At 56.5% G+C, this 13,542-nt stretch overlaps 1 protein-coding gene across 3 annotated transcripts in view; it reads right to left on the bottom strand.

The window, feature by feature from the left end:
* Window positions 1-13,542, bottom strand: part of KIAA1522 (KIAA1522 ortholog) — a 28,612-nt gene that overhangs the window by 2,373 nt on the left and 12,697 nt on the right. Inside the window, exons 1-6 of one of the 3 annotated variants that reach the window (XM_057557370.1) lie at window positions 6,109-6,208; window positions 4,022-4,192; window positions 3,881-3,936; window positions 3,465-3,588; window positions 2,785-2,901; window positions 170-2,701 (exon numbers count right to left, since the gene is read on the bottom strand). In XM_057557370.1, the coding sequence (XP_057413353.1) occupies window positions 170-2,701; window positions 2,785-2,901; window positions 3,465-3,588; window positions 3,881-3,936; window positions 4,022-4,192; window positions 6,109-6,166 (3,058 nt within the window). In that variant the 5' untranslated portion in view covers window positions 6,167-6,208. Of the gene's footprint in view, window positions 1-169; window positions 2,702-2,784; window positions 2,902-3,464; window positions 3,589-3,880; window positions 3,937-4,021; window positions 4,196-6,108; window positions 6,209-13,542 lie in introns of those variants that run through there. The other 2 variants (XM_057557367.1, XM_057557364.1) reach the window with 2 other exon arrangements.

Here is a 13,542-nt window from a genome sequence, read left to right as displayed (position 1 = left end):
CCCCACAATCCATGCTCCTTCAGTGCAGCTCATCAGAGGTGACAGGTCACACTTTCCAGGCACCCCGAGACCAGAATCCAAGAGCAAATCCCTAATGGCAGGACTTCTGATACCTGTTTCCCATGACCAGTAATGGGACCCACACCCCACCCCTCCCGGCCCACCGTACCTGTGCCAGGCAGGCCCAGCTTCTCCTCTGGACCCACCCGCTGCAGGACATCTCCATTCTCTGCCAGCTCCTCCTTAGTCCTGTCCTCGGCATGGGGGAGCCCGTTGGTGGGAGGAGCAGGAAGGGGCTCAGCCCGAGGAAAGCTGGGGGAGGTGGGGGGGGCGGCTCCTCCAGAAGGCTTGCGGGCCACAGGTGGGGGGGCCTTAGCTGGCTTCTTTGGGGCCTGGGGTGGCCGTTGCTCTGAGATGCTCCGAAGTTCAGCTATCAGGTTCCGCTGGAGGTCAGCCTGGGTCTCAGGGGACACGGGCTGCTCCAGCTGCAGCTTCTTGGTGCCCTTGGAGAAGATGAAGCTGGCCGTAGAGGCAGGGGACCGTGGCTCTGCCTCAGGTGGTCCATTGGGCTGGGCACTCACAGGGCCCACGCTGTCAGCCAGACTGGAGGCCTTGAGCCAAACAGCAGCGTGGAGCCCTGAGGAGGCAGGTGCTGGGCTGGCCCGCCCTGACAGGGCCCTTCGCAGTGGCTTCTGGGGGGCCGACGGCCCTGACGCTGGAGTCGGAGCCACTGTAGGAGTGCCTACAGAGCGCAGCCGAACCATCTGCAGGAGTGAGGGTGTGACCAGGGGTGCACCAGCATCCTCCCTGGGAAGGCCGCCACCCTTGCTGCAGCCCCCCGGTTCCCTCCGAGGGACCTTGGCCTGAAGCTCTGGGACAGAACCAGCAGCAGATGGGGCTGGCAGAGCTGGAGGAAGATCTGGGGTACCACGGGGCTGGCTCTGGAAAGAGACAGTAGCTAAGGAGGGCTCCGGGGGGCGTGAAGGGTCTGCAGGCTCAGGGCCAGCCACAGAGAAAAAGGCCTCCTCGGGTGGAGGGAAGTCGGCCATGGACAGGTCCTGCTCCTCCGGTGCAGGAGGCGGGGGTGGGGGCCAGTTGGGATCTTGGAGGGCCTCCTCAGCAGTCCCCGGGGCAGACAGGGCCTCTTCAACCACCTCTGGCTTCTTAGTGGGTGGGGGGGGTGGGTGATAAGATGGGGGTGGGGATGGTGGGGGTGACTGGTCTTTGGAGGCACCGGGAGATGCCTGAGGTGGGGTTAGGGATGTCTGGGGAGTAGGTGGGGACTCAGGGCTGGCAGCAGTGGTAGAGATGGGCCCAGGGACCACAGCAGGGGCAGCTGGAGCAGGGGCAGCTTGGTTTGGGCTCTTGGGCTTAGAGGGAGGTGGGGAGAAGGGGGCAGGCACCTTGGGGTGAGGAGGTATGACAAACCTGTCACCCAGGGCGGTCGACACATGCGGACCAGAGCGGTCTGAGGGCGCCGGATCAGAGGAGGAGGAACATAGAGACGTGAGGGAGGAGGAGACGGAGGCCCCGGGAGATCGAAGGGAAGTGACACGCTCTGGTTTAGGGGGTTGGGCCTTGCCTGGGGAAGCAGGGGCCCCTGTTAGACCCTTGGGAGGCAGGGTTGGGGTACCACTTTGGCTCGAGTATCCACTGGAGGGTGAGAGTGTCCGTTCTGGGGAGCGTGGGGGACGCCGGGAGCCACCTGGAGACAAGCCAGGCACCCAGCTGCCTGCTGAGCTGGATGGACAGGGTGCTGCCCCCATCCCTTCTGACCCGCCAGTGGTGGGAGGCCGGGGCAGCTGTTGCTGCTGCTTCCGCTCGGGCTTGGGAGGCAGCCCCAGGGGCCCATCATGTGCTGCTGAGCTGCGCTGATGGAGCGAGTGGGTCCGGCGGGGAGGTGGCGGGGGCCGCTTCAGCTTACGTAGGGACACACTCCGGCCGGACAACTGGCCACCGCTCCGAATGCTGACAGTGTCCGAGGCCTCGGCAGTGCTGCCCCCGCTGGGAGAGCCCCTCCCGCTGCCCCCCAGGGGAGGGGACGCCACGTTACTGTTGGCCACAGAGCCCTCTGGCCGGCCCTCTGAGCCACCCTTAGAGGAGAGGGTGGAGCCGTCAGACACAATGGTCTCAGAGGACTGAGAGTGGCTCCAGGTGTCACTGGAGGAGGAAGGGTGGCGGCTGCGGGGTCGCGGGCTGGAGACCAAGGAGAAGTGGCCCAGCGAGCGGATGGAGGCCGGGCTGGCTGAGAGCAGGCTGCAGCGGCTCAGCGTGCGCAGGCTGCAGCGGCCCAAGGCCACCACGTCCACTGTGGGCGGCAGCACGGCGTGCGGGATCAGCTTCGACAAGTAGGTGGCCTGGGGCGAGATGGACATGGCCGGGCTCAGGGGTTCTGGAGGCCCTGCCCCTCCGGTCAGTCCGGGCACTGCTAGGGACATGGGCCGGGTCAGTGGCAAGGGCCGGGCCCCCGTGGACCGGCCAACGAGCGTGTCATCCCGGTAAATGCGGTCGATGTGGCGCTGCAGCATGGCCTCTGCCTGGGCACCGGCTTCGGCCTCCGCCTCCAGCGCCTGCAGGGACACCCTGGCCCCTGGCCCTGAGGCCGGGCCCGCCGGATGGCCGTCTACCGTGGGGATGCGGACAGCGTCCCGTGGACCAGGAGGCCGAGGAGTACCTGGTGCCTCACGTTCATTCCGCAGGCCTGGAATGGACAGGGAGGGCGTGGGAGTCAGCAGAGGGGGCGGCCGGGGCTGCCCGCCCACAGCCTCCTCATCAGGCGCTCACCGAGTTCCTTCTGCACGTGCTGTGGCAGTCCCAGCACCGTGCTCCGCCGCTCCCGCCGCCGCCGCCCTGACTTTCCAGATGATTTGGGAAATGAGTCATGCGGTCGGAAGGTGGAGCCTGGGGGTGAGTCCAGGGAGAGAAACTGTTAGAGCAGGTCTCGGGGCACATTCTGCAGAGCACAACTTTTATAGAATATTAGTAAGAGCTCTGTGAGAAAAGATTTCCACAGTCAAGTAGGTATGGGCAAAGCTGGGTTAAACGAAGCTAGACGCTTTTCTGGAAGGCTTTACTAGGTCAATATTGATGATTTCCATTTAGCGAACACTTATTATGTGTTAGCATGCTAAACACTTGGCATTCATTCCAATAAGGTACGTATTCTTATCCTCATTTTTATAGAACATCAAACAGAAGCACAGAGAGGTAAAGGGTTGGCCCAAGATCACAGAGCTGTAAATAGCAACACTAGGCTCAAAACCAGGTTTCTCGACTCTTCACTGTCCTGCTTTTTGGTTAATGCTCATTATGAACCTCCAAGAGGACACAGGGTACTATGTTTCCTGAATCCACTGAATCACAGTCTTGGGAAACACTAAATTAGGAGGAAAAGGGAAAGCTGCAGGTGCTGGGTGCCTACCACCCCCTCTCCTGCCCAACAATCCTGGCTGGTGAGTGGGTACCTTTGCGCTGGATCATCTCAGAGCGGACGGAGAGAGCATCCTCTGCCGTGGAGCTCTCAGCTGTGTAGGACGTGGTCTGGCTGCAGAAGGAGATGCTATCGTCATCTGGCCCGGTCCGGGAGGACTATTGGGGGAAGAAGGATCAGCCCAGAGGCGTGAGTGGGGCTTACCTTTGCCTCCTCAGGCTCCCCTTTGTAACTTCTGACTCAGATTCACCCCCCACCGACCTGCCCCAGCATCACCTAGCACTGAGCAGGCATCAGCTAGAGCTACCCTGGACCAGCCCTCAGGGGTATCTCGTCTAGCCTTTCATGATACAGAAAGGAAACAGATCCAGAAGGGTTCAAAGACATACTTGTCAGAGGTCAAGCAGGGAGAGAGGAATACATCAAGACTGAGCTGGGGGCAGGGCTCACCTGGATGCTCTGGGTGTCTCCATGGTCCCAGGCACCCTTGTTCAGTTTCTGTTTTTCTGAAAGGCATCAGAAAGGTATGTTGAGCTAGGCCCCTGACTTTGGGAGCTGAAAGTAGCACTGGAGAGAGGAGGAGAAGGTTACCTTGGTGCTGGAGGGAACGGAGCCCCTCCTGGGCCTGCGTGTGCAGCTCTTCCAGGTGAGGCGGTCGCCCACTGGGGAAGAAGACATTGTCCTGGTGCTCATCCACTGCAGACCCTAGCCCCTGGCCTGGCCCCACACTTAGTCGTTTGTCGCTCTCAGCCTTGGCAGAGCCTGCTGGGAATGGAGGAGGAAGGAAAGTGAGGCCCAAAGGTATCTGGGCCCTGGGAAGGCACAGGCACTGCAACAAGGGCACCCACAGTCCCCAGAGGGCACAGGGCACCTGCACATACATGCAGTGCCTACTTCCCCCAGTCTGTACTCAAAACCCACAGTCCTGGGGTATACACTTAATATACACAGCCCCCAAGTACATACACGAGCTATAATCCAAGTGTACATATATCTGAGCACCCACACCACACAAAGGGCCCCATATAGGGCATCATACCCAGGGCACACATGCCCACCATATATGCACACAACACCCACAGGCTTCATTCAGTATGTATACAAACACATAGCATCCAAGTAAAACCACATCTGTGTACCCACACCAAGAGCACACCCAGCCGCCACATATACACATGACACCCACAGTCCCCACTCTGTATATTCACAAACAGTACCCAAACATACAACTGTCACTCAGGGCCCCATGCAAGACACTCCAGTGTACACATAGCCCATAGCAAATACATTTCTCTTGTCTCCAGATCCTGAGCTCCACTTTACAGGAAAACAAACCACCTCTTTATACACCCCATTGGCTCAGGTCCAAGAAAAAGACACATGGGACACTAGGAAGGGGTGGGCACTAGCAAAGGTCTTAACCAGATTCCCAGGAAGTCCTGGGGTGTGGGCTAAACCAAGGATATGGCCACTTGGGTCCCCTACTCACCCATGCAGCTGTCCCTTAGTGGAAGGATAGGCTGGGGAGAAGAGAAGAGGGACCCCAGCCATACCACTCCCCCTGAGGCAGCTCCAGCCTCTCTTGGGGAACAGTCCCAGGTATCCCCCTCTCCTGGAGGCCCAGGGCCCTGGTGCAGAGGAGCCAGGGGTCCATTACAAAGGATACTGTTACAGGCCCTGCCCATGGAGGAGCTGAGCATCTAATCCTGGGAATAGGGGCTGTGTCAGCACTTTGCAGCCCCAGCCCCCCTTTAAACAGAACCCACAACATAAGCAAAAGCTCTGGCAGGGTCATGTGACCTTGGCAGCACCTTGTGGAGGGACAGGAACAAAACAAGCCCTTTAAAGGGCCATGCCCCAAGATCAGGGTCTTCAATTCAGACACCTGAACTGCCCCTTCCGCCTTCCTCAGCACATTCTTCAACAGCCAAGCTCCTGCCCAGGGAATCCTCAGGAATCCCACAAGGTCAGAGCTAGGAGGTCTCTCAGTGATCCTCCTCTCCCCAACCTCCTGATTTTACAAGTCCACAAACAGGCTCAAAGAGGAAAGGTCTTGCCTAAGGTCACCCAGCAAATCGGAGTCAGAACCAAGACTAAACTCCAGGTTCCCCGAGGGGACTCCTGAATCACACTCAAACTGGGGGCCCTCTGGCCCCCACATCTTAATCTAGGCCTAAAAGCCCAGTTCCTAGGAGGAGGAGGGCATAGGCCCCTCCCCTCAAAACTTCACCCCCAGGCCTCTAAACACGATTTCCCTGATCTGCTCCCCAACTTCCAGGGGTACTACTTTCCTTTCTACTCTGCTCCCCACATCCCATCCTCCCACACACACTGAGCTGACCCCGGAGGGGGTGCACTAACTCTTGCAACTGAGGCATTGGGATGTACCCAGTAAAGCGTGAGTACCCCTGGAGGAAGGCAATCTTGCCCGAGGACTGCAGGCTTCAAGGTCAGAGACACCTAGAGCCATCCTCTGAAACACAAGCAGAAATCAAACAAAGGCAGTAGGAAAGCTGCTGGACAAAGGCACTGCGGCCGACAGGGGAGTCTGGCCTCATTACCAGCCCTCATCCCCCACCCCATTGCCTTCCCCGGCCTTGATCCCCCATTCTACATAAGGGTCTGGCAAATGGGGGTGTCGGGGATCCCTTATCTCCCCCCCAGCCACACCCACTCACCCTTCTTCTTAAAGAGCCCGAGGAGCGCCGGGAGGTGGCGGCCCAGGAACACCACCATGACTGCCGGCGCCACTCGGACCGTCCCCTACGTTGACCTCTCCAGAACGCCGGGTGATGCCTTCACCATAACCCAGCGCTGAGGGGATGAGTCTGCCCGCCCAGCTGCGGAGCGCCGGCTCCAGGCAGAGGAGGGGGAGGGGCTACTCTCCAGGTCCTCCTCCCACCTTCACCACTGATCCCGCCCATCCACCGACCCCGCCCCTCGAGTGCAGAGCAGGAGCAGGCGCCTTCCCAGACTCCAACAGGGAAACTGAGGCCCGGAGTCTCTGGGTGCTCGGCTCTTGTGGAAAGGATGACTAGGAGGGCCAAAGATACTCGATTCCAGGGGCAGTCCGCTACCCCTGTCCCCAAGTCCTTTTCTAAACAGTCATAAGCCAGAGCTAAGGCAAGGGTCCCGGCTGCCAGATGGTGGGTGCAAGAGCCACACTAGACTAGACTTGGCATGGTGCCCACCCCCAAGTCCTCCTGGCTGGTGAGGGTGATTCCCTGGGGAAGGAGCTCACAGCGTGGAGCAGCCAGGCAGAAGCCCAGGACTGCCTGGGCGGATGGCAAGGACACTGGCAGAGGTCCCTGGAGGAGGAGCCAGCCCAGGACACAGTGCTGGGAAGCCAGGGAGATGCCCAGAGCAGAATCACGGTGACTGGTGCTAACAACCCCTCACACGTATGTCCAGCCCCAGACTTTCCAAAGGATTATCTTCCCACTTTAGTAATGTAACATCAACAGCCAGAAAAGCACTGTGAACTCTCCAAGGTCACACAACAGAGGCAGGCCTTCAACACAGACCTCTTGCTCCTCCAGCCCAGGATTCTTCTCACTGGTCTCACTCTGTGACTCAGTGACTCTCTTGGATCACCAGACAGGGAGAACGGAATTAGCCATAGGTGAGGGCAGTAAGAGTGGGGGGCAGGAGGGAAGGTACTTGGAGGGAAGTCAGGTCCAGGTTCAAATCCAGCTCCATCACATACAAGTCATGACCTCACATGGAAACAAGGCTAATAACTCCTCTTTATAAGATTGTTGTATCCATTCATTTAATCAGCAAATATTTATTAAACTAGTACTAGGGGCTACAGCTATTGGAAAACTTTTATCTTGTTCACCAGTACATCCCTAGTGTCTGGCACATACTATGAGTTCAATAAATATTCGATGAATACACGAATGAGGTAAACTGGCAAAATTTTAGATAGTGAGGGCTGAGGAGATGTGACAGGAAGTGGGTGACTTTAGGGGGCATCAAGGAAAGGCTATTGGAACTGAGACCTAAAGAAGGAGCCAACCAGGGCAAGTGCTGGGCATACAACCTTCTAGAAAAAGGCAACAGCAGGGACTTCCAGTGGTCCAGTGGCTAAGACTCCGCACTCCCAATGCAGGGGGCCCGGGTTTGATCCCTGGTAAGGAAAATAGATCTCACATGCCGCAACTAAGAGTTCGCATGCCACAACTAAAGATTCTGCATGCCGCAATGAAGATCCCATACGCAGCAACGAAGATCCTGCGTGCCGCAACTAAGACCTGGCGCAGCCAAATAAGTAAATAAATATTTAAAAAAAGAAAGAAAACAAAGAGGCAACAGCAAGCATAAAGGTCTTGAGGCAGGAGTGGTGGGGTTTTCCCAGAACAGAGAGGAGGCCAGTGTGGCTGGAATATGATGAGCAAGGGAGAGAATGGCAGGAGATGAGAAGAGGCAGGAGCCCGGTCAGGTAGGGCCCCAGAGGCCTTGGCAGAGTCTGGATTTTATTCAAAGAACCCCAAGAGGTCAGTACTAAAGGTTCAGCTGAGTATTGACGATGTTAAAAGAGATTCTCCCTGGCAACTCCAAAAAGAGTAGTTGAGGGACTTCCCTGGTGGTCCCGTGGTTAAGACTCCGTGCTTCCACTGCAGGGGCATGGGTTCCATCCCTTGTCGGGGAACTAAGGGCCTGCATGCCATGCTACGCACTGCGGCCAGAGGAAAAAAAAAAAAAGAGTAGCTAAGACTGTGGAAGAGAAGGTCTGTGAACTATAAAGTGCTGTCCCCCAGACTCACCTGAGGACACCCCTCTCTCACAGCACCTTTCTCTCTCTCTCTGAGTCCCTAGGGATCTAAGAATTCACAATGGCTCCCATGCTGCAAGATCCTCCTACTGGTCCTTCCCCATTTGCTGTGCCACTTCTCAGGGACCACTCATGCAGATAGCTGAGCCTTCACTCTCTAGAGAACAAAATTCTGTGGGGCTAGATAGTATATATCCTCAGATCATTGAAATCTAAACAACACTCTTAAGAAGTAGGCACATTTTTTTTTCTTGGCTGTGCTGCGCGGCTTGCGGAATCTTAGTTCCCCAGCCAGGGGTTGAACCCAGGCTCCCGCAGCGACAGTACTGAGTCCTAACCACTGGACCGCCCGGGAATTCCCAAGAAGTAGGCACTTTTATCTCCGTTTTACAGATGAGGAAATGGACACCAGAGAGGGCAAGCACTATATAAAGCTGGTAAATGGCAGAACAGCATTCACACTCAAGACCACTTGAATCCAAAAGCCACGTTCTGCCCACTGTGCCAGCTACAAACCTGATCTCCCCTCTGAAGAAGGTTTGGACAACCCTACCATCCCCCAAAATTTGAGGTTTCTTGACCACATCCTCCCCTCTTCCCTCCCTCTTAGGCCAGACCCATCCATCTCTCTTATTAGTCCCACTCAAACAGAAAAGAGCAGTAGACCGACACTTGTAGGGTGATTAATTCATGCCAGGCACCATGCCAGGCGCTGGTGGAAGGCAGTCTCTACCCTCACAGATCTGACAACAGTCCTTCGAGGCAGGTACTCAAAGATACTCTCCTGGTAAGTGACCTGTGAGGCTCACAGAGCCAGGTGACTTACCAAGCTCTGGCTGGTTCCAAAACTGGAGCCTTCAGCCATGCAGGACAAGGGCATGCTCAGCTTCTCCCAACCAGGGAAACTAAGGGCTGAGCTCTGCTAAGTCAGGGGTGGGGAAACATCAGCTCATCAAGGTCCCAGGCCCATAGCTTGCAGTCAGGGTCACAGCTGCAAATTCCCCAGCAGGATCCAAGGCTCTCACACTTGATAACATCTGGTTCCCCCAGCAACACCCGTCCCGCCGCCCCCCACCCGCGCCTTGGCCAGAGCCTGAGGTCCCTCTGAGCCACCCCAGGCGCAGGTCTACACACTTGTAGCTTGTTTGGGGAGAGACTCAGCAACCCGAGTCTCGGATGGAGAGCATGCACCTCACAAGGAAACTGAGGCCCAGAGAGCAGAAGGACCTTGCCTAAGGCCACACTTGGAGTCCGTGTTCCAGGACCTTCAGCCCCAGCACAGTCCAGAGGTGCAGCCTGGGACTGAGGCTCACCACGCAGCCTCCGCCTCCCCTACCTGCCCAGGGGAGGAGGCTTCCCGGATCTGAGAAGACACCTTGCTCCAGGCCACGCAGAGCACACCAGGAAGCACACCTGCAAGTTCTGGAGGGAGCTGAGATACAGACCACCAGCAGAAGTGTGCAGACCGCACCTCCAAAAAGCCTCACTGGGGCCATCCCCCACAGGCAGGCGCTCTCACCACCACGTCCACAAAGCACACCCACGCCTCCCTAGTCCACGCCCTCCCCACACCTGAGCACCAGATTCACGCAGGGCCCTGCTGGGTGGCTGCGTGTACACGAGGGCAGATGCATGTACCCACCGCTCTGGGGCCCCCCTGAGCCTGGAAACAGAGAGGAATAGGAAAGGGAGCCCCTGCCCCTGCCCCTGCCCCTGCCCCCCCAAGGCCACGTGCACCTGCGCGCATGCGTAAGCACTGTCTTGGCAACATCCTCCACGGGGTGAGGCCTCAACCTGCCCCATTCCAGAGCAAGGGGCGGGGGCTGCGGCGCGCCCTGCAGCCAGGCCGGCCTGACTCAGGGGAGAGGAATGAAGGGGGAGGGCACAGCTGCCCAGGTGGCCTTGCTCTGGAGCCAGGATTCAGGGTGTTTGGAGGCCCCTAAGTCTCAGCCCCTCACTCTTGTACTGGTGGGCAACAAGGCCCAGAGGGGACCCGGGCCTTCCCATAGGAGCAGAATCCAGAGCACGCGTAGATTTTATCCTCTTAAAGGCAAGACAAAAGGAAGTGAATATAAGTCTCAGGCGCAGGCGCTTTACAGTTCTCGAAACACTCTCCTCTTCTATTGTCTCGAAGAAAGCGAACGAGAAACCTGCAAGGTAGGTGTGAGTTCCCTTCTTACAAATGAGCACAAGGCTGGAGGGACAGTGACTTGCTCAAGGTCACCCAACCAGGAAGTGGCCGAGCCCAGAACCTGGGTCTCACTGCAAACGCCTTAGTGGACCCTAAGTCTCAGGAAGTTAAGGGGTTGGCGTGGGAGGGAGGGGGCCATAGCCTCAGTCACTGCCCAAAGTTGGGGAGCTCTGCACCCCACTTCTGCACGAGGGGAATCTACCTCCTTCCTCTTCTCACTGCGAAGGCCCAGCCTGGCCAGGGCAGAGCTGACAGGCCGGTTCTAAGGTAAATATTGGGGGGTAGGGAGGCCTGGGACAGGAAGGGGAGGATCCCATCCTACAGGCGCCTGGGGGAACGGGCAGTAACACAGGGAGGAATTAGCTACCATAATATTAGTAAATGTCATAATGAGTTTCCGGGTCAGTATCTGCTGCTGACAGTAACATAATAATCTCTTTCGGCCAGGGTGCGATCCTGACTTTCCAAAGCCCTTTCCTTTGTTCCTTCAAGGCATGATTATCCTCATTTCATAGATGCCGGAGAGGCAGCCACCATGAAGCCAGGAGAGAAAAAGGCTGGGAGTCGGAAGGTCTGGATTCCGGGCTTTGGACAAAAGAATCGGACTCTCAGGGCTGCAGTCTCATCTGTAAAGTGGGACTAATACCCACCTCACAGAGTGCCTGGGAAAGTTAAAGCCACGCAACCAAGTGTAACCACAGTGTTGTCATCAGAGGGAGCCTCTGCCTATCCAGGTGTGGGGGCCTTTTCACTTTCAACGATCATAAGCCAGCATTTGCTGAGTGCCAACTGACTGAGACACACATGGTCTCACTAAATCCCCCTCACCATACAGAGGCACTCCCCTAGGGTTAGTGACTAGCCCAAGGTCACACAGCTAATAATGGCCGTGAGCCCAGCTCATACTGGCTGCTGTTCTTCCCATGTCCCTAGAGGCCTCCTCTCCCATCCACTTCTGGAGCTCTCTTCAAATCTCAAGTGGAGTTGAGAACCATTATTAAGATAAGGTCTGATAAGGGACACTTAACATCAGCTTCCTATCAGCTCCTCAGTGACGTAGCCCTATCTGGCAGCCCTAACCGCCCCCTGTTTGGGAGGAAAGGGAATTCGGAGCCCACGCCAGATATCCCACTGCCCTGGGAGTCAGAGGTCCTAGGCCTGAGCTCTCACTGCCCCTCAGTTGAAGCATGATCCTGAATCAGGCACTGCCTTCTTCTGGGCCTCAGTTTCTTCATCTATGAGGTGGGACGGTTGGGGAGATGATCTCTAAGGAGCCCTTGGCATGTATGACTCTGCCGCCAGAAGGAGGGGAGTGGTCCCTCACTTTGGGTCAGGACCTGGGGCAGCAAGGGGGTTCAGCTTATCTCAGATCCCTCAGACCAGAGAGGGCTGGGCCAGCCCCTTATCTGGAAGCCCAGGGCTCCCACAAGCAAGTCTAGACATACAGTTAGTTGGTCACAAGTCTCCCCACCCCAGTAAAGGAGAGGAAACAGGAAGAAAGGGGGCAAGGGAGGTAACAGGAGCAGGTCTTCTCCCAGCTGCGGCCACTGGTGCTCTAGGTCCAGAGGCAGGGCAGAGTCTGACTCCACCAATGACTTAGTCCCTTCCCTCAATCTCATCTGCAAAGTGGGAACAATAAACCCTATCAGGAGGAGGGCCATGTGTGTAAGCCTGACAGTATAATGCATGGGAACAGGAAGAGGACAGAGTGCTGGGGGTGCTCCTTGAGCTGCCAATTCACATCCTCCACCAATCCTCCATACCTCCCAGGACCAAGTGCCCAGATGGCCTGGGGCTGGGAGGGTTGAGATGGATTCCTGAGAACCAAGGCCAAACAATCCCAGCAGGTTACAATGTCTTTGCAGCAGTGAGGAGGCCTCTCCCTATTCACCCTCACCCTTCTCTATGGTCGAAGGGCATTTGTAACATGGGACCAACCCTTCCTTGAAACTCAGTTTCCCCTCCCACTGCCCGCCAGCTCCCTCTCTGAGCTCTTGGCGGCTTCAGTGCTTAGTCCTCAACCCCTGCCCTTCCTCCACAGTGCTTCCTCCATCTGTGCACCATACGGAGTCCAAATCCCCCAGGGCCTCAGGCTTTCTTCACCCAGAGGACATGCAGGCCCCTCCATCATAAGAGGATATCCATCTACACCTAAAATAATTAAGAGCACAGGCTTTGGAATCTGACAGGCTTGGGTTTGAATCCCTGTTCAGCAACCTTCTTGCTGAGTAGCCTTGGACAAGTGACTTAACTTCTCTGAGCTCCAGCTTTCTCATCTGTAAAATGGGAAGAATAGCTTACAGCTTGTAAGACCGTTGGAGGACAAATGAATTAATCAAGGTAAAGGGTTTAGCATACGGTTTATCTCTGCTGCCACCCCCAGCCAAGCAGCCTCATGCATAGAGCCTTCACAGCACTCTCTGGCCCATACTCTCAACATCTGATTAATCCCAGGTCCTTCCTATCACTTCTGCCACCTCCTCCGCAGTGTCTCTGCAGCTGCCACTCCTCTCCACTCCCACAGCCCTCAGCCTGTCCCCAGCCCTCACTCCATCAACCTCTCCCCTGGATTACTGCAACAGCCTCCAGACTGTTCTATGAGCTTCCACTCTCACCACCCCACCCCCCAACCTGTCCTGCCTGCACCTGCCATCTTCCTAACATACCACTTTCATAGGCTCCTCACTTGCTCAAACACCTTCACTGGCTCCCTTTGGCCTGTAGACTCCAGCCCTCTCTGCTTGCCTTGCGTTCTTTCCCCCATCCTTTCACAGACTAATCAAACGAGTAAGTACTCAAGCCCCAGTCCCATACCTGGACCTGTGTCAGCAGAGGCTGAAGCCAGGGAAGCCTTAGAATCCTCAGCACAAGTAAAAACAAAGAGATTGAAGTTTACATTCACTTTTTCTCCTCCCAGGCACAAGGAAGAAACCTCAACTACTTTGCTTTCCAGCCTCCACACTCAGTCTCAACCCCATGCCTTTGCTTACGACCATACCCCAGAGCTGAAATGCATCCCTGGCCAGGTTCTCTTGTCTAATCAACAATTCAGGACTAATTCCAACCCTACAGTTACTTCTTTAATACCAGCTCCCCAGTTTTCTAAAACTGACCACAACCCAAAAGCCTTTTAACATATAGCCT

The sequence above is a fragment of the Balaenoptera acutorostrata genome, chromosome 1 (genome assembly GCF_949987535.1).
Source record: "Balaenoptera acutorostrata chromosome 1, mBalAcu1.1, whole genome shotgun sequence".
NCBI lineage: Eukaryota > Metazoa > Chordata > Mammalia > Artiodactyla > Balaenopteridae > Balaenoptera > Balaenoptera acutorostrata.
Note: the sequence above shows the minus strand (reverse complement) of the source record. Positions and strands in the feature narration are given on the sequence as shown.